Below are 23,234 nucleotides of genomic sequence, written 5' to 3'. Positions count from 1 at the left end.
GGTGCTGGGCTCGCTGCTGAACAGCCTCCCAGCAGTGCTGTGCGCTGCTTCTGTTGGGCGAGGTAGGAAGCTCCTGGCGAGCTTGGCAGCCCCTCAGAGCTCTGACTGATGCTTCTTGCTGGGAAGGACCTTTGCTTGCTGCAGGTTTGCTTTCCCAGGGTCCTCCCAGTGACAAACTATGGGTGTTTGCTAAAATAAATGGTTGCTCTCCCTCAGGTGCTCTCCTAGGGCTAATCCGTGCTTGTGGGGTGGATGCGAGAAGGAGAAGCTGCGGGGAGGTCAGCACTCATCAGTGTTTCAGGCTCATTAATCAGTCTTGCTAAGTGGAATTTGTCCAGCCTGTGAGCGCTCTGTGATAAGAATGTCTTTGAAATGGGGCGGGGGAAATGGGGGAAATAATAGCACCAAATTGTTTGAGAAATAATTTCATTCTCCACTTCTCAATAGATAAATCTGCTGTCCAACAACCGGATATTTAATCTGTCCATCTAAAGTAATTGATGAGCTGCGACTGGAATCCAAATGTGAACGGGAAGGGAAATGTTCTGTGGAGATGGTTTGTATCGTTTCTGCGGCTGCTTCTCGCCACTGGAGACAATGAGGCGAAGCGTGGGAAGGAACAAAGCCACGAGGGCTTTGGTGCTGCTGCTGGAGGGTAGTACAGGTCTGCTTGGGCTTTTGACTCGGTGCTGCTCCCGAAATTCTGCTGGTAACACCTTGAGGTGGAGGTGAGCTAGATTGGGCAGAGCCATTTGGAGAGAAGGAGATAAAGGTTGTAATTTGTGCGGTTTTACATGCAGCGTTGTGTTGGCTGCAGCCCTGCGGGTCCTGCTGGGTACTTGGATGCTCTTGGATTTTCTGTTTGCTCTTGACTTGGAGCAAGCGAGGGGAGGTTTGATGCCCCATTGCAATGCCAGAGTGCACAGGGGAGCTTGACATGACTCAGAGATGCATCCTTTGGCTTTCTTGAGAGGTTTGCACCACAGGATACCCGTTTCCCCATTGATCATTGCAAATGATGTGTTTTCTCAATGAGAGACCCTCCCTTCCCCGCTTGCAAACGCTGTGATAAGCAGATGCTCACAGCTCCCTGTCGGGGACTGACTTTTCGCCTGATGCTTTCGAGCTGTGCCGGCAGCGAGATAAGAGGAAGTCTGACATCACGGTCAGGAAGCGCTGAAGAAAGTTACTTTCGTCATTCGTCAATGGGTTATCTCAAACGGCAAAGCTGCAGCATTCCTTGCATGCTGCAGGACCCATTTCAAGCCCACAGCTTTGGCCGGGGTTCAGCTCGTGGCCGAGTGCCCAGCCGCCCAGCGCTATTGTGTGCGGCCCCACTCCTCCCCGGAGCGCTAACCCCAGCCGCCGGCAGTTGCTGCTTCTCCAAAAGGCCCTTTCTGAAAAGCTGTGAGCTGTTGCATGATCCTGCCCTGCCAGACTAAATAAATCTACTCAATTTCTTTCCTTTTCCTACGTTTTGCCACGGTATTAAAAGCCTTGGAGACTCCTGAGCCTTGCACCTCCCTCCCTTGCACCATCCCAAGCGCAGGGACCGGGGGGTGCTCCGATGCTCCAGATCCCACCTCGGGCAGTCTGGTTGTGGAGCTGCTGCTTTCACCAGTCTGCCCCTTTACCATCTCCTTTTAGCAAAGCAGCTCTGCTGGGAGGAATGCATGTGGCTTTCCAGCCTGCAGTCATCTCTGCCGCGGCCGGGGGATGGTTTCCAACCGAACCCCAACATGCTTGAGTGGTTGGATCTTTTCTGACAAATTTGTGTCGGAGATGGCGGGTGTCTAGTCAGCACAGGTGCCATGGATGCCGAGTCATATGGGGACCCTGGGGAGGGATGGTGGTAACTAAAATGGGAGTGTGAGGGAGAGCAGGGTGTTGAGCTGCTGTGCACCCTCTGGTGGGCTCCCCTCCCACCCCTGGAGATGCAGCTTCCAACTGCAGAAATATCTGGCCTGCCCTTCTCACCTGGGGGTGCGGGAGCAGAGCTTTGGGGTGACTGGGATGTCCCCACTGAGCTCCTGGTGTCCCTGTGCTGCATGGAGTTATCCCAAGTGCCCAAGTATCTGGGGTTGTCCTGAGCACCCGATTGTCCCTTTCTTGATCTCCACTAAAGGCTTCTCCGATGCATTTGCAGGTTTGCAGGACAAGTTTCCGAGCTGCATTGAAAACTTGGCAGCAATAGCTGTTATACGCACAGCAATCATTCAAGGAGTCTCTAAATGTCCTGAATCCAGTAAAACAAATATATATCATAAAAACCCTTTTTGAAAAAGAACATCCCAGAAGCTACTGAGGAGTTTCCAGCGTGTCCCAGGTGCTACGTGCATGAGGGTGCCTGTGGCCCTGCCTTGGCCAGGGCGCAGGCAGAGCTGCCGAAATGACAGCTGCCCTGCTTTGCAGAGCAGTTTATTCACCTGACGGTGTTGCAGAGGATTTAAAAATAAGCGAAGCTGTTCTGGAACTGGGTGGCAGGACCTGTCTGCTGTGCTGATGGCAGGAGCTGGGCTTTGCTGCTGCCTCTGTAGTGCTGGCTCCTGGCAGCCCTTGGAGGACTTGGGTCAAAACTGACCACGGGCTTTTCTTGTCTGTTGGCAGGTTCAAGGTATTTTGTTTTACTGGATGAGTTTCTTGTTCCCTGTGGTACAATCCCGTCCCTGTCCCCATTGCCTCTTTGCTCTGGCTTTAATAACTTCCCTCTCCAAAGCACCTTGGATGTGCTTTGCAGTGCCCGGGAGCCCTCCCCGCGCCCGGGGCTTGTGGCTGCTGTCGGAGCCCCCCTGGTGGTGTGGTGAGAAATGCTGGTGTCCATGGAAGATGCTCTGGTCCCTGGGATCGATTTCCAGAACCAAGCATCCAGGTTGCTGATGGTGTCTGGGGCCAGAAGCGACGGCTTGTGGGTACCGAGGTTGGTTTGGGTGCGGAGGAGGGCGATGACAGGACTCGGCATGTACCGTGCTTGGGCTCCCGCTGGCCCTTGAACCGATGGAGGTCGCAGAACCCTGCTTCAGCGCTGGTCTTGCTCGAAGCATATAAATGACATCATTGATTTTGGGCTTGGCAGGTGGTGAACGAGCCCCATGGAGAACATCGATTTCTCTCTCTCTCTCTCTTTCTCCTGTGGAGTGTTTACTTGTCCAAAGGTGTGATTGAATGGTAAATAACACGGCCTCAGCACAGCTCATACTCAGTTGTAGCTAATTTTAACGTGTGGCCATGGAGTAACGCTATTAAGCCAACAATTCATGACCTTCCATCAAGAGCTCTCCAACCTGGAAACCCCTGTGAGCAAAAGTGCCAGAACATGTGTTGTGGGTCAGTGGGAGAGAAATAGTGCAGGACCAAAGGTTGCCCCTAACAGCCACGTGTGGGCTGTATCCATCCTGACTTCTTGTGCATGAGGAGTGGGGCTAAACCCACCAGCAGCTGTCATCTCCAGTGGTGGCTTCTCTTGTGGGCAACGTGGTGGCCTCGCTGTGCTGCCAGCTCCTAACCGGTGCAGTGGGACTGCTGCCTTGGGTTATTATGTTTTACATCAGGCCTTTTCAGCAACTCTTTAAATAGATTATTGGTTTCTTCCTTGATGCTTGTCATCTGCCTGCACTCAGGGACTGGCCGGCTGCATGGTGGCAGAGCCCGGTGGCTTTTTGCAGGCATGGAGCTGCGGGAAGGGCAGGGGCTCTGCTGCGGGCGCCTCGTGCTCATTTAGCAGCCGCGGTGGGATGGCTTTCGGGTTTGAATCGGATGAGCAAAGACAGTTTGCTCTGATGCAAAACCATCGGGATGCAGCTGGTGCTGAACAGCGTGGTTGGTCCTATCCTTTCTCACTGGGGCCGAGCTGGGGTTGGGGGTAGCTTGGCCTGATCTAAATGCGGGGTGCCGCTGGTGCTCGCCCCGCGTTAGAAGCGCTGTCAGGACGAGGCGTTTGTTTCCTTGGATGCGTGATCCTTTGCCATCTTTCGGAAACGAGGTGGTGTGAACTTTGAGCTTTTGAGGAACTGGAACCACAAAGGCATCATGCAGAGGGTTCAGGTTTTCACACCCGTGGTCTCTTGGCTGAATGTCGGTGCGGTGGAAGTCCAGATTTCCTTGAGCCCTTCAGCCTTTGGTGCTGCCCCAGCCTTGGGACGAGCGGGAGGTGGGGAGCAAACGCTGAGGAAAGGCAGGGCAGTTCTGCGGAGGAAGCTTGCATCGTGCTGCGCGTAATTATGGCTATAACCTGTGTCATTAACTTTCAAGACTGGAGGCTTAAAAGGGTTTAAAATAAACACGTGCTAGAAATTTGAAATCGGTGAGACTGCAGCGCAACAGCAAATACGCCCCTGCTGCAAGCAGCTGGTTTGCTCAGGGTGTAAATTCTTGCAGAGACCCAGAAGATAAAGTTATGAAATAACATGTATTGGCGAGAGAGGTTGTAAAGCAATTCCAAAACCCCCTCTCAGTCTAGACAGATTTTATTTACTGCATGTTTATGTGAGATAGACCAATGCCCTAGAAAATCAGAATTGTTTTCAATTTCTGCCTCTGGCACTTGCTTGTCTAATAAGAAGGCGCTGATGTGAGGGGAATGTCCTGGGCGACTCCCCCCCCCCCCCGCCATGCTGGGGGAGATCTGGCAGAGGGGGCTGGCAAGGGGGAGAAGTGCAAAAGGTTATTTCTTCCTTTGTGTAGGTGAATCAGGCGGTTGTTAATGAGGTGGTTTTGCCAATCCATCGCCACAAACCTCCCGTATAATCCCAAATGCGGTGATAACGGCAAGCTGCAGTCGCGGTCCTGTCTGTAGAGATACCATGGCCCCAAAGACTCAGCTTTGATTCTTTCAATTAAAAGACAATTAAGCTGTTTTATTGTGCTTTGGAACTCTTGGTGAAGTTTGCAAGCAGTGTTTTTGCATGGTGTTGGTTTGATGACAATTTGGGGAGCAAAGATTGTGCCTTGTGACAAAACCACGCCGGCCAAATCCACCCAAAGGCAGCTTGCATCTTGTGCCTGTTTATCACATGGGGATGATTCACCCCTTTGATGGGTTGATTTACTTAGGGTTTTAACATATTTGTTACATACTTGTGAGGAATTTGCTGAAAATAAAAAAAGAAAAAAAAAAAAGAGTTGTTTAAAGATACAGCAATAAATTGAAGGTATTTTTTTGAACAGCATAAGGGTGCAGAAAGAAGTGGAATTAATTGGCTTCCTCAGCAGAGTAGGTCCCTCCTGATAAAGGATGAAGTAGGTGATGCAGCCACAAAAATGAAGCGGATTTTTGTTTTTCTCATCTTAGCCCCAGTGCTGCCAGGCATCACCACTGGAGCGAGACCGTCTGGAGTCCCTGGACTTCCAAATCCCTGACACTCACAAACAAATGACCAATTAATCGCTGTAGTCAAATACTGGATTTTCTTGGAAGAGAAACAATATTGCTGTGCCAGTGGATCTATCTGAATGGCTGAGGGTGGGCTCTAGAGGGGTGAGATTTCTGCCTCTTCAAATGGGCTAAGATTAAAGATGAGCAAAGCTTTGTGGAAACAGTCCCAGGGGTTGCCCTGGTCTTGGGGATGGGATCCGAGGTGGGTCAGGAGCAGATCCCATGGCTGAGCCTGGTGGAAAGGGGCTGGATGTGGCTGGCTGGTGTTCTGTGGATCTGTTAGCATTCGTGGTGCCCGCAGCATCTGGGAGATGCGAGGGAACAAATGCTGCTTGAGTTTTCAATTATTTCCAACCCCAAAGCAAAAAAACCCTAATTTTCACTGTCCCAGACTTTTCTTTGGGATGTATATATGCACACAGGTGTACGGATGCACAGCAGTGCATACGATCAGTGCTGTAACGTGTGTTCCTTCTGTAAGGAACCAAATGGGATTGTGCTGGAAATGGTTAAAAGTTCAACACTGGGCTTCTGTAGAACATCAGCTGTAATTTATATTTGGCTTCGACCTTGAAAGGGAAAAGTCCTGGCTCGAGTTTACCAGCCCTTCTGCAATGTTACCTTATGGGAAACTTGTTTTTCAAAAGGGCGTTTGTTTCTGGTGCGCAGCTGAGAACACAGGAGCCCTCACAGGTCACCAGGAGTCTGACATCTTCAGTAACAACAAATAAACCAAGGCGCAGCTTTCCCGCGCGGGTTTCTAAGTCCCTGTTAAATTGTCTCGCATGTGAATTTAACTCAGTAAATCTCAGTTACAATTTGTGCTTGTCTTGCTCACTTTTTCCCTCCCTTTGTTTTTTGTTTCTCCTAGTTTCTCTGTTTGAAGAACATCCGAACCTTCCTAAAAGTGTGTCACGACAAATTTGGGTTAAGAAACAGCGATCTGTTTGATCCCTTTGACCTCTTTGATGTACGGGATTTTGGAAAGGTAAGAGTTACTCCTGTGCTCCTGAAAAGTGATGATTCTGGCACTGCTGGCACCGGCTGGTTCTCTGGATTTGTGCTGCAGGTTTTTGGATGGAAGTGCCATGGTTTTGTGGCTTTCTGAGCAGCTTCTGCACCCCTTTAACCCATGCATTGGGCACCTGCTCCCCAGTGCTTTTGGTAGCCTGCATATCTAGGGGTTGAGTCTGCTGTGTCCTTAGTGAAGGGAGATCAAGCCTTCAAGCTTTCTGCTTTAGATTACAAAGCCTCTGGTCTCCACCTTATGAAAAATGTCTTTTTTTGGGGGGGAATCGATGGATCTGTGCTCGTGAGAGCTGTTGGGAAGAGGCTGTAGCCCTGGGGATGGGGTGCTTCGCTGGGGTCAGGACGTTGGGTCCTCTTCCCAGCTCCAGGTGCCTTGCTAGGTGGCCGGGGCAGAGCCATGCATCTCCTTGCCCGTGGGCTCCCATAGGGACAGCACGCTGGGACCAGTGTTAAGCATCACCCCTGTTCGCCATTAACCAGCCTGGGGTTGAGCCCTGCATCCCCAGCAGCACGGTTCCCTGTAGCGATGTTACAAATCATTATAACCCAGGTTTGTACCAACCGTGTGGCAAGGACCCTTCATCCACAAGTGCTTCTGGTTTTGCCCCAGGGTGGGCACAGACCTCGTGTGGTCCTTCCCCAGGGGCTGCTGCCTCTGCACCCAGCGGCGAGTGACGTAGCTCGGCTGAAATCACTGTCGGTTTTGTAACGTGGCCAGTGAGTGGCTGTGGGAGTCAGGGAGTTTCATGCCAGCGTGAAACGAGTCCCCTGAGTTTCTCAGAAATGTGTGTTTGGAGGTTTTTTCTTCCTAGGTGCTGGCTGGTATTGTGCCATGTGTCGCCTAGATGGGAGAGGAGGGCGCGTTTCTGTGTTTTGCTGTAATTGATGGGTGGCACCGAATGCTGAACAAGACTGAGCTGTGAGGGAGGAAAATCCTACCTGGTTTTGACAAGTGGCTCTTGTTCTGATACCCTGGCTTTTGACGGGGACAGCAGCAGGGCTGTGCCGTTACTCTGATGGATGCCGGGCTCAGGGAGGCTATTACACAGGACAATTGCTACATTCTTCAGTGGAAAAGGTGTTAAAAGATTTATTAAAGTGCTCTATTGTTTTACCTATTCCGAGCTACCAGGCATAAGCTGCTGGAAGGCATCTTCTCTTCTGATTATCCAAAGAGTAGATTTTCACTGCTGATGGGGATATATTATTTGATATTTATTGCCTAATTTATTTCTGGACCATTATCTGGAATGTGCAATTGCAGGGGCTTGTTTTATGAGTTTTTTTGATTTATGAAATACAAGAGGGCTTTTGTTGTTCTGGGAATATGAATGCACAGAAGGAACCTTTTGGGCTGGGGAAAGAACCACTGCTAATTAAAATGCTGCTTTATCACCACATTGTCTCTTGCTTTGTGCTGTTTCAAATTGCCTACGATGCCTGTTAATAGAGCCTGGCGTTAAACAGTGCTGGAACGTGGCGGCTGAACACAGTTTGGTTTCCTTTTTGGTCTGGTTAGGGAACAGCTATTCCCTTCTCCTTTTGTTCACTTTTTTGGGGGGGACATTCAGGTTTGTGACTTGGGAGAGGATTTGCCATTCCCTCTTACCTCATGACAGTTTAGATTTGTAGGAGACTTTGGAAAGAAACTTGTTACAAACTTCCAAGAAATCCAAATGTAGTTTTATTGCCTGGATCTTGCTTGTTTTCACGTGCATCGTCATCCTCAAACGATCTTAGAAGATGTGGGAGGCACAGATTCTGTGTACAAAAACCTGGCTGATCTTTTCCCAAAGCAGTTTTTTTATCAGTTTGGTGGAGGTATCAGCTGTTCAGGTCTGCACCACCCTAAATCCCTCTGGAAGCCTGTCAAAACATCCCCATTGTCTTTGCCACCTTTCATTCCCACGTTACCCTCAGATCTGCGTTCAACAGTGGCAAAGCAAATAAACAGGGAAAAAAATCCGCTGTTGACCAAAGCGCCTTTCCGTTTTGAGTCAGGGCGAGAGCCAAAGGAGTCTCTCATCCACGTTTCCACTGGCCAAACACACAAAAAAATTCTTCCTGGAGCTATTCATTCCTTAGATCAATAGCGTTTTGCAGTTACAAGACACTTAGGCTGCGTAGGAGACCTCTCTGAACAGAGCACAGTAATAGTCGCCCGTTTAATGACACGGAAACCTTGTGGAGTGGTGCTGGGTGTTCCCTCTCTGGATGCCGCTTGAGTAGTTATTCCTCTCCTCCAAACCAGGCGGCCAGGGAGATCAGCGGTTACTAGTAGTAACGTTTGAGTTTGCTGCAGTGCACTGACTGAGTAGAAAGGCAGGGGCTTGCGTTTAGGTGGTGCCAGGCTATATGTAGAGGGCTTGTTCCTCCGGCATCTGCGGAGTCCTTGTGGGTTTCTTAGTGGAAGAAAACCACTAGTGCTTAAGAAGAGGAGGAAAAAATCAGATGCGTCAGTCTTGCCTTGACCAGCTGTTTTCCCGAGGGAGATTTCCATAGCTCCCTTTGGCTTCTGAGCCAGGGCTTCAGCAAGGAGGAGCTGCCGTGGGATGGATGGAGCCTCCTCCAAAGGAGCAAGTGTGGTTGGGGGCTGCTCAGGTCCAGGACTGAGATTTTTATGCCTGCCTTTGCTACTTCCTTGAGTTTTAAGCTTGGGAAGTTACTACTTCTTTCTGTCACCAGGATAACAGCTGGTGGGACAAGATCGTGAACCATGTGGGCTTCTTCAGCAGAAACCCCTGTGGAGTTGAAAAGCTCCGTCTCTGCCTACACGGGATGTCGGGTAATTGGCAAGTGTGGGCTTTTGCCAAATAGATGCGTCATGTTTCTTGTAATCTGCTTGCAGTGTTTCCCAGTTACCCAAGGGAGTCGAAAGGCCAGTTTAAATTGCTCATAGCTGGGCTTTTTTTTCCCCTCTGTTGTCCAGTTGTTAAGCAGTCCCGTTGTGACAAGGGACATGCTGTGTTTCCCCAGGTGATGCTGGCAGCCTGTATTTCAGGCTGTGCCCCTTTTCAGACACCTTGAAAGAATATATTGCTCTATTGTTTCTTACGAGATGGTTCTTAATTTTTTTTTTTAAATTTTATCCCTTTAAAGCGGCTCAAAAGCTATCCATAATCAGTGACAGCTGCAGAAGGGTTTCTCCGTGGCTGGGTGTCTGCTGCAGGACGCAGAAGCAGTGCAGTGCTCGGAGGAAGAAACCCCCCTGTTAATAATGCCTCTGCAGGGGTGCTGTGCCCAGGCTTCGCTAGCGCAGCCTGGTTCCTGAAAAAGAAATAAAATAAAAAGCTGGTGCTCATGTACGGTGTGCTGTTGCACGGTCGTTCATGCACATTTAATAGCAGTAATGGTATAAAATGTAACTCTTATTGGACTTGCTAATTTATTGGCACCAACTATAATGAGATAAAATGTACATAAATATGGATTAAACTCTTTATCACTCTTATTAGTCAGCATGATGGTAGTAAGGTTCATTAAAGGGAGTTACTCATTTTCAATAAGTTGCAGTAATGTACTATTTTTTTTTTGAGAAATATAGTTCAAATATTCATAAACCTGTGGAGCGTGCCATTTATTAGCCTCCCACTCCTTTCTGCTCTTCTGACATGTATTTAATAGTCTCAAACTTTTTTTGAAGTTCCTGTACTGTTTGGAAAAGCTCCCACCCCCCCACCCCCCGCGAGATAGGGGTCTTTCCTACCCTGACCAACAGATACAAAATGATGCTGTGCTGAAAATGAAAAAGGGAAGCGGCTCACAGGTCAACTGAAAGATGAGGAGATACTGATATTGAGATTTAAATAGTGTTTTTCACTCGGTTGGTTCTGGTCCAGAGGTTGGTGAGAGCAGCACCACCCTTGCAGCTCAAGCAGGGCTCAGAGGACGGGGGTCTGGGTCAATCCTCCTCCTGAATTAAATCCACCAAGGTTCACTGGCGAGCATGCCTCGTGGGTGGCTGACGGAGGACTTGTACATGGCTTGTCTTGCATGTCCGAAGTGCCGGGGAGGAGCCGTGGGTGGTGGGGAGGGTGACCCCGGAGCACGGCATGCTCCAGCGAGAGCCGCCTTGGTGGTGGCAGGAGGACCAGGGCTGCCAAAGAGGGGATGTGCTGGTGCTATCAGAGCTGAAGCGGTGTGTGCCATCTGTAAAGCATTTGCATCTTCAGAATAATTTTTGATGTAAAAGCGTCCCCTTCCTCCTGCCAGTGAGCTGGCGCGGAGTGCTCTTGGGAAGCCCTTGGGGGGATCCGAGGTGTCCTCGTGGGATGCTGCTGCAGATATGTCCTCAGCTTCATCACCAGCACCCTGGGGTTGGAGAATCCGCAAAGCAAGAGGTGCCGCCTCACTGGCCATTGGGATGGGGTGCTGGGGGAGCTGCGATGGGGTTTGACTGCTGTCATCCCCGCATTCCTCTTTGACACCCCCCCCCCCACCTCTTGCCAGAGAGTCAGAAAACTGAGTTTTCTGCCCCTTTCCAGATAGGAGGGTGGGGAGCGTTGTCAGAATTATTTAAGGGATTAATAACTGAGAGTTGGTCGTTTGTATTTTTCCCTGTTTCTCTGCTGAGAATTCCCCTCCCTCCATCATCTCCAACTTCACGTACAAGTCAATATCCCTGCAGTGCTACTTTAAAGGGTGCCTTTTGAACACAAGTTTGGGCAGATAAAGGGAACAAAGGGGGAGATTTAGATGAAATAATATATTTCATATGGTGAAGCTTTCCGATGAATGGCTGCATTTTGCTGCTGTAACAAAGCAAGCCCCATGCCTGCCCGCCCGCAGCTGACCTGCTGGCGGTAGGAGCAGCTTGGCTTTTGCCATTCTTGACTTTTGGGGATTTTTTTTTTTTCTGACCTCTCGTAGCCAAGAACAGATGAAAAGTATTGCATTTTGCTGGATGCACCACCGAGTGTATGAAGTGATAGCGTCTGGGAGTGGAGAGGAGCATTCAGCGGTGCTGCAGGCGGCCGAGCACAGCATCCCATCGGCGGCTCCTGGGTAGTTACAAATCTCCCAGAAGACTGGGGCAGCCGGACAGACCATGCTGTGTTGGACCAGGCTGCTGTGGTGGCTGGATGCGTGTCAAGAAAGGGGTCGTATCGCAGATGAAAACATTTTGAGTTGCTGTAGAACTCGCACAGCCTGGGTGAAGTGGGTGGGGTGGGAAGTGAGAAGACTTCTCCAAAAGAAGGGTGTGGGTATGTCGGGGTTTTGTTTTTTTGGTTTTGTTTTGTTTTGGGTTTGTTTTTTTTTTTAAATTCCCAAGAGAGTAGTAGAGTAACTGGTCAGCAAAGGGAATTGTGTGTGTGATTGCATGGGAGAAACCAGGAACCCCCTTAACCCCTTGCCTGCCCAGTGCTTTCCGTGACATCCCCACTGAAGAAGGATCCCCAGGACAGCACCCTGAGCCCACGCTGCCCTCCGTGTGTCCGTGCAGAGCACCCCAGCTCTTGCAGGGCAATATTGTGCTTTAGGGACCACTGCTGTGCTTCTCAAAGCGACCAAAGTGCTTTGTCAACAAGCTGAAAATTCACGTGCAACTTGGATGCTGCCCACAGGGTTTTGCCCAGAGCCCTTGGGTGCTGCAGTCCTTGCCCGAGGGAGAAGCCCTGGCTCCGGGAAGCATATGAGAGCATGGGGAAGGGCACGGGGGAGGCAGCCCTGCCGTTGCAGCTCGTGGCATGCCTGTGCAGGGCCGTCACCACCTGCCAGTTGATGGTTAGCTCCCTAGCTGCCTGCAGGAGCTGCGGGTGATGCTTGGTCCCTTCCGTGCTGGCACGTTGCTCAGCTGTCATTAGATCAGCTGGTGTTTGGCCATCCATGTTTTAAATGTCTTTGCTGGAGTTGTACTGGAGATTTGGGTACGGGGATGAAGGCTATAAATGGCAAAACCAGACTGGAGCAGTTTGGGTTGGGTTTATTTCACCCCTCTCCCCACCTTTGCCACTTTGGGGCTTCATTTGGGCTTGGGGCTGCTTGTCTCGCTCTCCATATGAACCCAGCTCTGTATTGCTCGTGAGCGTCCCGTGGTGCAGGTTAGTCTGGGGTGATGCTGTCGGATGTGGGGTGATGCAGGGACCCTTCTCCCATCCTCCTGCTCCCCAGCACCCTGAGGACCTCAGCGGCGGTTCATGGGGTGGCTGCAGTAGCAGGTGCAGTATGTCCAGCAGATGTTTTCAGCCAGAACACTAAAAGTATGTACAGGAAACCCTGATGCTGAACTTCCCCAAAACACAGGACACATGAAATTACAGATTTTTGCAGCTAGCCAAGCGTGTAGCCGACAGTGCTTTCTGCTGTGCAGTGCCATGCCCTGCATAGGACACTTACCTGGGTGGTGTTTGCTGTGAAGGATGTGGTAGGTGCTGCCACACTTCTAGTAGTGTACATTTTTAGGCTCCAAATCCTGGAAATTTCTCCCTGTTCTGCTGTGAATATTGCCCTGAAATATCTGGTGGACTCTGAATCTTCCCAGCTGCCTGACGTGGTTAATGTTGAAGGGGCTATGCTGGTGTATTTTGTGGTCTTCAAGGGACCAGTAACAGCACTGGAGCCTTAAATCATGTGTAGGCAACAAGTTAGTTTTACATTTTAAAATGCAGTTAGTTTTACATTGCACCCTAAAGCAAGCTCCTCGGTGAAATCTCTGGGCTTTGCCAGCCCAGGTAGGGTGGCTGGAAGTGGAGCCACTGAGCTGTGGCCATGGTGTCGCCTCCTGTCCCCTCTGGCTAGAATGAGAGGGGGCACACTGGGCTCCCATCAGTGCTGTGGGAGGAGAGTCTCCGCTTGCAGCCAGCTTTTCGTGCTTGGGATTAGGGCTGGTGGGATGTTGCACGGCCGAGAACAGACCCCTGCGTTCACCCAAGGTCTCTGGTTACGAGGGCTGGGTTCTCTGCCAAGAAATGCTTTGCAGCATCAGACCCGCTCCTGTGGTTCCTGATGTTCAGCTCTGTGTCAGCTGGGCACCCGCTGGAGCTTTCACCAAGCAGGGAGCCTTTCCCTGGAGATGCTTGGCTCCTTGCTGAGGACTTTGTGCGTCACTGAGCAAGGACCGGCACAGGGAATCACTGCGGTGGGACTTGTTGCCATTGGCAAAGCCGCGCTGGTTTCTGGGGGCACAGAGAAGAGGTGCTGTGAGGTCTCTGGGGTTGTGAGCGTGCATCGTCTGTGGGCTCGGCAGCCCAGCATGCGAACAGGGCAGGTGAAACGCCGAGTCCCAGCAGCTGGTGCCTGGGTTGGAGCAGGAGCTGGGCACCAGTGCCCACGGCCCTTTGCTATTCACTGCTGCCAGAGCTTTTTGCCATGCTGTGGCAAATTCTTTCTGCTTTTTCCCCTTCCTCTCTCCCCTACTTAGAAATCTGGACTCTTTATAGATGTGCAGCTTCTCAGTGGAGCTGAAAGAACCAGAAATGTTCCTTCTGGGAAGCTTTGCCTTTCCTTTTTTTTTTTCTTCTTCTTTTTTTTTTTTTTCTTTTTCTTTTTTTCTTTCCTCCTTCTTGGCTGCTTTCCCTAGTATTTTTCCAAGGGGTCACATTAAGAGGTGTTATGTTTCAGATCAAACAAGTATGGGCAGGATCTTTTGTAACTCCCGTAGTCTGGATGGGAGAATTCTGCTGTTGGGCCGTAAGCAGTGATGTAAGTGTTTTTTAACATGCAAGGAATCTGAGGTATTGATCAGGACATGGATAAATGCATATCCTTAATGTGTATTAAATTGATTTTCCTGTACCTTTGTCATTTGTCTGAGCTCCCCTTGCAGTAATTTTAGACAAGATCAGGAGGAAAAGATCTCTTTTTTTTTTTTTTTTTTTTTTTTTTTTTTTTTTTTTCCCTTGAGTAACCTGTGAGTGTTCAAATACCAGTCCGTGTCTCTAAAAATGGTGAGAGGGGAGAAGCTAGGCTCTTTTGGGTCATCCAGCAGGTTTTGGCCATTGTTTGAAAAATGCATGGTTTCATTGGAACCCCTCAAGATGTTTTTCCTTTCTTATGTCATCAGCTGTTTGAGACTTAAAAATACGGTGAGCATCATCGTGACTGAAAGGTGTCGACAGGCAAAGTCAGTCGTATGTCTTGGTGCTCAGCTCATCTGCCACTGCTTGAGCTTAACTGTTCAGTGTGCGTTGGAAAAGGAGGGAAATACATCCCAGGTAATGTCACTTAAGGGAGTCTTGGAATAAAAGAAATTTTTTATTCTATAATGAGCTCTTCTATTTCTCCATTAAAATCTTCCGCAGTTTTCTCAGCCTCTTGGAACTGCAGCGACTGATGATGAAATTGTCCCAAGGGGAAATGCTTTGGTTACAAATAATAATTAACATTTCTTGAAACAGATTAACAGGCGGGTGTAACCATGGTTTAGCAGAACGGGCAAAAGCTGAAACTATCAGCCTGAAAGTACTGGCTTGGCTGAACTCCACAAACCCCAGTGCTCAGGGTCATTCTGTACAGCATCTTCCCCATGAACCAGAGTAAAGAAAAAAGAGGGGGGTGGGGAAGAAAGCTTCCATGGGGAATTGTGGTGATCCTTGGGGCAGGAGAGTTGGAACAAGTCAGCACATTGAAGTATCGCACCTGGACGCAAACATCCCGGTGCCGAGAGGAGCCTGGGTGTCCTGTGCTCCTTCCCCAGCGCATTCCAGGAGAGGGGCCAGGACTGGGATGCTCGGAGGGAGACAGGCTTTGGTGGGCAAACCCAGGGTCCCACCGTGCTCCTGCTAGATCGGTACTTTCCATTTGGGTGGTCACTTCCTGGAAGAGAAATGTGAACGTTTCAAAGGAAATAAACAGCACCAGACTATCCGCATCTCAGCAAGGTTTGCTGCTTGCAACCCCACCTCTAACCCGCTCCTGGTCACTTCTGAGTCTTCCATCTCTGGAGGGACTTCAGGTTGCTGAGGCTGTGGCTGGTGAGTCCTGTCCACTGGCAGGGACAGCTTTAGAAACCAGGACTAGCCTCGTCTGGGGATGCTGTGGAGGTTTCTCATCTCCCTCCCACACTTCTTCATGGGGGAGAGTTAAGCAGGCAGGGGAGCGGGGGCACACCTCAGACTATTTTGTTCCACTGGCTGTCAGAACGGGCTGCTTGTTTGTACTTGGAGGGCTTCCAGAGAGGGGATTTTTTTTCTTTCCTTTTCCTTCAGAAATGAAATACTTCTTCAAAAACTCCCTGGACGTTTGGGGTTCCTCCTGCCTGCCCACTGTGGGCCGGCATCGGCGTGCACACGAGGGATAGAGTGGGTCGGAAAACCTGGTGGGATACCCCTGAGCTGCAGGGTGGGCGCACAGGGGCTGCGTTGGGTGCAGCAGGTGAGGAGCTGGGCAGTAACACAGGGTCACAGCGCTGGGCTGCAGCTGTGGTGCTGGTAGGGAGCAATTTGCTTTCAGGAGCTTTTCAAAAGCTTCTCTCTCAACATCACAGTTGAGGCTGGGATGAGCGATGCATCTGCAAACCATCTGCATGGGTATCTTTAAGTATCAGTTTCCCTTTGGAAGGGCAGGTGTGTTTCTCCTGGGGACAGATGCCACTGTATTTTCCAGCTCTCAGGCTTTTCCTTGCCTGGCTCCAGAGCTGGCAGAGGAGGGAGATGGGGTGGCTGTGCAGCCCTTTGCCATACAAGCAAAGGGCTTGCAACCCTGGTGGGACAGCAACGCTTGCTCACCCTTAATGCTTTGCTCTTCCAGTTAATGAGCCTCAGATGGTGATGCTGCGGCTAGTTCATTTACGCTCTCAGTCTTAATGGTGTGCATGTAAGTGAGACGTTCTCCTCTTCAACATCGTTCTCTTCCTACTAATTACATATTAAAGCATAACCGTGGTAGCAAGAAAGCAGCCTTAATGCACCCTGGGTAAAGCTAATGATGTGGACACACTGCACTTTGTGGCATTTGTCATGGTTTCCTATTCTAGGTGTCTTGTTTGTAATTTTAGGAATTTTTGAGCCAGCGTGGCCTTGGTAAATGCTTGCAGTCATTCCTAGTAATGAGAAAGGCTTGTGTGGGAGAGGCTGATTGAGCTGTGGTGGAGGTTTCTCCCTGGCTGACAGATGGTGGGGATTTCACAGCCTGTTACTTAACTTTTGAAAAAGGTGATTAATACTTCAGGGGAAGGAGCGATGTGCAAATGGGTTGGAAGTAACATGTAAATTGGAGCCAGCAGGTTGCATGTTCTTCTGGGGCTTGGGATGATGATGTTTCCCATCCTAATCCCAGGACAAGGCTTCATCTTTTTGCCTTAACGTTGCCAGCTACTGATGCACAGCACCTTTTCTGCGACTCCGGCCTTGTGGGAGAGCTTACTTCCAGCTCTCCACCTCTTTCATGTGCCACCTTCAAGGTCACCCTGAGTTCAGGCAGCTCCGGAGCACGTGTCAGACTTGAAGCACATGAAGGGTCTCAAGGCTGCGGCGTGATGCTTGGTTGCTCTGCCACAGGCTGAAGCCTGGAGATGATGGGGCAGCAAGGATAACTTATGCAACAGATGGATTCTGCGTTGTCTGAAGGGTTGGTGTAGATGTGGCCCAAGAAGCAGCGGTTTGTCCAGGCCCTGCAGAGTGGTGGCAGTGGAGCAGTGACAGACCTGGCAGTCCTGTGCCCTGACCTGCTGCTGTCCCACATCCTTTAGGAGTCATCTTGCTGAAGACAGTTAATTACTCATACGAGTAGGGAGATGGCTCCACAGCTATTTGTGTTGTACGGTCCTTGGAGGTGCAATGGATGGTGCTTACACAGAGTCATGGCTCTCGTACAGGTGTACTCTTCTCTCTGTCTCTTGGGTTTGTAGGTCTTAATTTAAAATATATCTGGAGAGAACTGGTGCAAGGGTGGAGCTTTGGCAAAGAAAAGCTTTGCAGAGTTTTCTCAAGGAAAACCAATGAGGAAGGATTCTTCCCCATCCACAGACCTTCCAGGCTTGGTGCTACAAGTGTGTGCTGAGAATTAAATGAGAGCTGGGGATCCTGGCAGGATTTTGGGTGCAAGCGCTGGGTGTGATACCAAGGGTGTTCTGTCACACCCTGGCTTCCCCTGGGTGCATGCAAAAGGGAAAGCAACTGGGGATTGTGCTGGAAGACTAATTTAAAAGAAGTGTTTGGAGAGCTGGGGTGTGAGATGGTGGGCTCCCGGGCACTGCTCTGCTGTCCCAGCGATGTACCTGAGCCTGGTGGGGGTGCAACAGCTCTCCGATGGAAAAGAGAAACTTGGTCTTCCAAGCCAGTGGACTGTAAAGATTATTGAAAAAAAACCCCAAAACAACTGAATATATTTTTTTCACACAGAAATAGTGCTTTAGTCCCTGTACAGAGAGATTTATCAAAAGAACCTCTGTGCTCCAGAAGCGGAGCTGAGATCACAGCTCGTTGCAGATGTGAATTGAACTGGCTGAGTCTCACTTCCATCAGATGTGAATAACCCTCGTACAGAGTCAGTCTCATCTTGAACCCCACACATCAGTGCTGCTCCTAGGCTGTCTTTGCAGAGGCTAGGTTTGCACAGCAAGTGAATTTTTCTTTAAAAATGAATTTTTTGGCTCCCGGAAATCAGACGGCGAAGCTGGCTGCGAGAGCTGGGGATGCGGGCACAGCGATGTGGGATGCTGGGGAGCAGCAGCAAATAGAGCCCAGCAGCTCCCCGGGGAGGCTGCGCCAACGGCTGGGGAGGTGTTAGAGATGGATCCACCAGCGCGTAGGTTTTGTTTGGTTTTGTTTTTCAGCTGGGATGTTTCATCCCCTTATAGTAGATGCTGGACGGGAAGCTAATTTTAAGCGTTTTCGGCTAATACAACAATGTGGGGTGTTCTGGATTTTGTAGACCTAGATGACAGCTCCTCTGTGGGAATCTTATTTTGGGGATGGAGTGCTCAATGGGATTAGACTTTTATGATGTCTGAGATCACGCACAGAGATTTATTAGTCACTAGGAGAGTCTGTAGCAGGACCTTGAGTTGAACGTGTTGGCTTGGAAGCTTTTTTTTGCTTTTTGATGCAAAAAACATTGGACCCCATTGACCTTGATGGTATTTTTGAGGTAAAGGAGGAAGCTGGCTCAGGGTCATTAGCCCATATTTGATGTAAGTATGAAGTTTTACTTAAAAACATGCATGCACAGAAAAATCCAGAGTTAGGAAATGGATAAACTTCTGGTTTCAATCCAACCTGCAGGGAGCCATGTGAAGGACTCTTGCCTTGAGGCCTCACTTGACTCTGTTTGCTCAGCCTGTTTCCTCCATCAGCCGAGTCCAGTGTGTGTGCTGCCTCCCGCCCTCCCCCTTGCCTTTTTTCATAATATTGTTCTAATTACTGGACTGTGAAGAATTGACTCTTAAAACGCCTCTTGGCAAATTCCATTTGTGCATTGATGAAATCTCCCCTCGCTGCAGCCTCGCCATTAGCCCTGGCCACGTTCAGCCTGTCCTTGGGTCAGAACTTCTCCTCCACCTTTCCTGGGCAAACTGGGACACGCTAGTTGGCATGGTGGTGGGAGATCATAAATGCCAATGGGATGTGAAAAAGGGAAGAAAATGAGGGATGTGGAGGCAGGCGAAGGGTTAAAATTCTTCTGCCGGGATCCCGCTGGTGTGTGGGGTTTTTTCACAGTGCTGTTTCTCCTGTTGAGCTGCCAGATGTAGGTTTTTTGGGGTAAACTGGGACAGCCAGGGTCGGCTGCGGGTGCAAGGCTCTGAGAGCAGGAGCTCAGCGAAGGGCTTGCAGGGGGGTCCTGGGGCTGAGGATTTCGGGGCGGGTGGGTGAGCTCTGGACCCCGCTTGGCGCAGGGACGTTTGTGGTGCTGCTTTGCCTGCGTGTGGCCATGTCCTTTGCCTTCTCACAATGGCTGTCCCTTGAGGAAGGGGCTTGCTGGCTCTGCCTGGACCTTCTGCTCCCTGCCTGGGTGCACGGGCTTGCAGCAGACTCTTGTGCCAGTGCAGTCATCTTTTGATGTTGCAGAGACTTTGGGGTTGCATGGCTTATGTGCTTTCGAAGTGGGTTATTTCCTTTAAAAAACATCAACACTATAGGGTTGTTTCCAGGGGCTTTTTTTTAACCGAGTAGGGAGCACCTGAGTAATGCTTCAGGCTTTTTCTGCAGTTGCAAGGGGCTAGAAACCTGGAAAATAAAACTGAAAGCTCAGTTAGCAAGTAATTGCAAGGTTCCCAGGACTGAGGCTTTAAGAAAAATGCCAGAGAGGAGGTTTTCTTCGTAACGTGAAGAGCCTGGTCAGCTTTGGACCATCTCTGGATTCCAGAGCACTTGTGCCAGGTCCACACAGCAGACTCGTGCTGTGAAATTACAGGTTGCTTCTGCCTGGGTTTCCCTCGCCCCCCTGTTTGCAGTCTGGGAGCTGGACCAGCAAGTCCTGGAGAGGGGACCAGAGGGGGCTGGAGAGGGGAGCAGGGGGGTTGTGTGGGTCGGAGAGGTGGTTTTGGCCATGGCTGCATGTGGGTTGTGCTCCCTGGAGCAAAGGACCTGGGGACTGGGCTGGCCAGAAGGCGCTGGTGGTTTTGGTTACCATGAACTCTCCTCTATCAAAAAACCTCCCAGGAATCCTCCCTGCAGGATGGGCTATGGGCCCCAGCATGGGGCCAGTGGCCAGGCCGGGCAGTGGAGAGGACAGTGGTGGTGGGATGGCAGCCCATCCTCTATGCCCCTCTGCCTGCAGAGGGTGGCTGTGCTGCTCAGCTCCCCTCCACAGATGCGCTGGGGCTCACTGGGCGGTGGGCACCCTCTCCCACCTCCACAGCTGTTCTCTGGCACGTAAAGGGGTTTGATTGCCCCTCGCTGGAGCACTTGGTGCACCCGTGGGCTGCTTCTAACTGCTTCTAACGTGCCTCTTCTTGGTCAATGGCTCACAGAAGGGCAGTTATCCTTCAGAGGAGCAATAGAGCCTGAACCTTCACCACCGGATCGCATTATTTTGGCAGCTAATCAGTTTTAACCTTGATAGGGGGAGATTTTGTAAAGCAAGGGAAGGTTGAGAAAACCTGCACTGGACTAGGCTGGGGAGAGCATGGCTGGGGCCACACCAGGGATGAATGGTCTTGTGGCCAGGGATGCTCAGCTTTGGGCTTCTTGTTTTCACAGTGGCAGGGAACTTCAAAATGCAGGGAAAGGGCAGTGCTGAAAGCCCTGGAAGTGGATAAAAAGAGGTGCAGCCACTTGGGCTGGCAGGTGATGTTGCTGGAGAAAGCTTTTTGAAAGCAGGGTTGTGCTGTGCCGGTCCCGGGAGCTGTTGGGGTCTGTGAAGCCACACCAGGAGCTGCAGCAGGCGCTTCTGTTTGTACCGTGTGTTACAAGAGTGTAAACCAGCCAAAATACATTTAGCTTCAGGCCCTTTGGTCTTCTGAGATGCTTCTCCAGCTCCGTCTTGCCACAGAAAGTCTTGTAAAGAGGTAGCGATCGATTAAAATTAGTCGCAGCAAGTTCCTGTTCGTGTAAGCTGTCTTGAAGGACAAGCAGATCTTTAGATTTTTGTGGTTTTGCTCCGCTCTATTTCTGGCTCCATTAAATCCATTTTTACCCTATTCTCTTCTGAAACATAAACGAGTAAATGCCATAACAAGGGCACACTTAAGGAAAAATGAAGCATGACTATAAATATGAGTGACCCAACTAAAAGAAAGGTCAGGTAAGAGACATTACCCAGTAGTGATCATTAAGGGTATCAGAGTGTAATGTAGCATCCTGGTGCACCCATGTGTTCAGTAAAGCCAGTTAGAAGCCCTATGGAGAGAGGTAGGAAATGTGAGATATGCAGAGGGAAGCTTTTCTTTCCCGTGTGTTTGCATTCTGGGCAATACAGCAGGTGGAGTGGAAGAGGAATTTTGATACCAATGATTCTGTGTGATTCCAATGCGCTTGGAATTTTGAAAGAAAAGAAAAAAAAAAAGTTGCCTGCTTTGTGGGGGAAAGGAAGGGGCTGAACAATGGCTCTTTGCAGCGTGACCCTCATGGTGCTTCTGTTTGGAGAAGGCAGGGCTGTTTGCTTTTCTGCTCCTTGGCATGCGCTGAGCAAACCTGCACCAGAATGTTTGCAAAGCACGTAAAGATTTTTAGCCTGTGTAGTTTAGAGCCTGACCTGCAATTTGGTGCTGAGGCTGGGTGCAGAAAGCTGCTGCCCCATCGCCCGGCCCAGGGCTGGTGGTTTCTCCTTGAGGCACATGCACAAGAAGGAAAATATCTGGAGTTACTTAAGAAAACAGAAATGTCTTGAAGACAAGCTCCTGTCTCGGTAAGGCAGCTCCTGCTGTGTGGGGCTGGGAAGGAGTTTCCCGTGGGGATGTTGGATGTAATGGTGTTTTTCAAGGCTTTTCTGTGTCTAGATGTGTTGCCACCAGCCCCAGCGTGTTTCTGCCTGTCCGCGTGTCTCTGTTTCTGCCCATTTCCCTGCCTAAGGCTTGCCAGGTATTCACGCAAGTGTGGAAGTGCATCCAAACGATGTCGGGAAGAAATGGCACTATAGAGAAATCCCTCTTTATGGCAGGAACCAGGTGAATGGGGATTTATCTTGGGGATTAACTGGGCTCTTCTCATTTTGCTTTTCCTGCCTTGAAATTCAGTTCCCTGGATCCAAGAGGTTGCTCTATAAGCCTGCGCTGTCTGGGGGAGGTGCAATAATAAAACTATTTAAATTCTCCTTTGTGTTTTGGAGGGACAGTGATAATTCCCTTGGTGCCGAGGTTTATTTTGCTTCACTAATACCTTGGTTTGAGCAGTTTCCTTTCTTCCTTTCCCTGCTCAGGGCTGCAGTTTCAGAAAGCTCTCTTCTCGAGGAGATTTAGCATGTGCACACACCATGTGAAGTCGACAGGGGCTGAACTTCAAAGTGAAGCATGTGAATAAATATTATCCTGACTTGAGGCTACTATTTACTCTTTTTTTTCTTCTGAAACAAAACAAATTCATACATGCCTTCTCGAGGCTTGGAATTAATCATTCTCTTTCTTTTTTACCACCGTGGCAATGGCAGCGCTTATAGTATTTACTTGGCTTTGCTAGATGGTGACCTTCTCTGCCTCTCCCAGGTGCCGTGGGTTTTACTGTTTTGCAGCCTTCTTTGAATATTGGGATGGAAATACTGTAGTCAGGGCCAAAATACTCTGCTCTTGCTTGTGTAGCTTCCCTGGGTCACCAAGGGGCCAGACCCTGGTGTGACAGGAGAGGCCAGGAAGATGCTGTCAACCCCAACCTGAACCTTGGAGGATCAGGAGGGTGTTTGCTTCAGGCTGCAGGGGCTGAACGGGGATTGTGCCAGGACTGGGTAGTTTGCCGTGGGATTTGCTTCCTGGAAGCACCAGCAACAGGCAAGTCCTTGTGTCCCAGGTGTCCAAAAGAAGTGAGTAAATTTGGATCCAGGCAACTCATCTTTGTAGGGCTTGACTTACAAAAGGTGTGGGTTGCCTGTCCTCTGAGAATTGCTGTGGCTGATGCTGCCTGAGGCCATGCAATCAAATCCACCAGGTCTTCAGCTGATTTCTAGCTACCTTGTGCAGGTGGGAGCTGGGTTATTACTGTGCAGTTGCTGTCCCAGATGCGTCTTGCTGTCTGGTTCTGCTCTCCTCTGCAGCTCCAAGCAGGCAAAGCCTTCATGCATAGAAAATAATAAAATAAAATTATGCCATCAAATGTTTTATGTATGAGGAGGCATGGGCTGTCAATAATCCTCTGTGTTTTTTAATGCAAACTCTCTCTGTGTTTCTGCTAGTGGCTGATGACACCAATTAATTTTATTGTTTGGAAATAATCTTCTGTGGTGTGTGATTTGCACGGTTCTAGCCTTATGCTTTCTAATGATTTCTCTATTAATTTCACTGCTGCCAATAAGCTGAAGATACCTTTCA

General features: G+C 49.9%; 1 protein-coding gene across 2 annotated transcripts in view; it reads left to right on the top strand.

The window, feature by feature from the left end:
* The window catches only part of VAV2 (vav guanine nucleotide exchange factor 2), a 149,269-nt gene that overhangs the window by 27,527 nt on the left and 98,508 nt on the right, over positions 1–23,234 (top strand). For both annotated transcript variants that reach the window (XM_056351785.1, XM_056351786.1), the window contains exon 2: positions 6,243–6,359. In XM_056351785.1, coding sequence (XP_056207760.1) covers positions 6,243–6,359 — 117 coding nt within the window. The remainder of the gene's footprint in view (positions 1–6,242; positions 6,360–23,234) is intronic.

The sequence above is a fragment of the Falco biarmicus genome, chromosome 9, assembly GCF_023638135.1.
Source record: "Falco biarmicus isolate bFalBia1 chromosome 9, bFalBia1.pri, whole genome shotgun sequence".
Lineage (NCBI taxonomy): Eukaryota > Metazoa > Chordata > Aves > Falconiformes > Falconidae > Falco > Falco biarmicus.
This window is presented reverse-complemented; position numbering and strand designations above follow the sequence as displayed.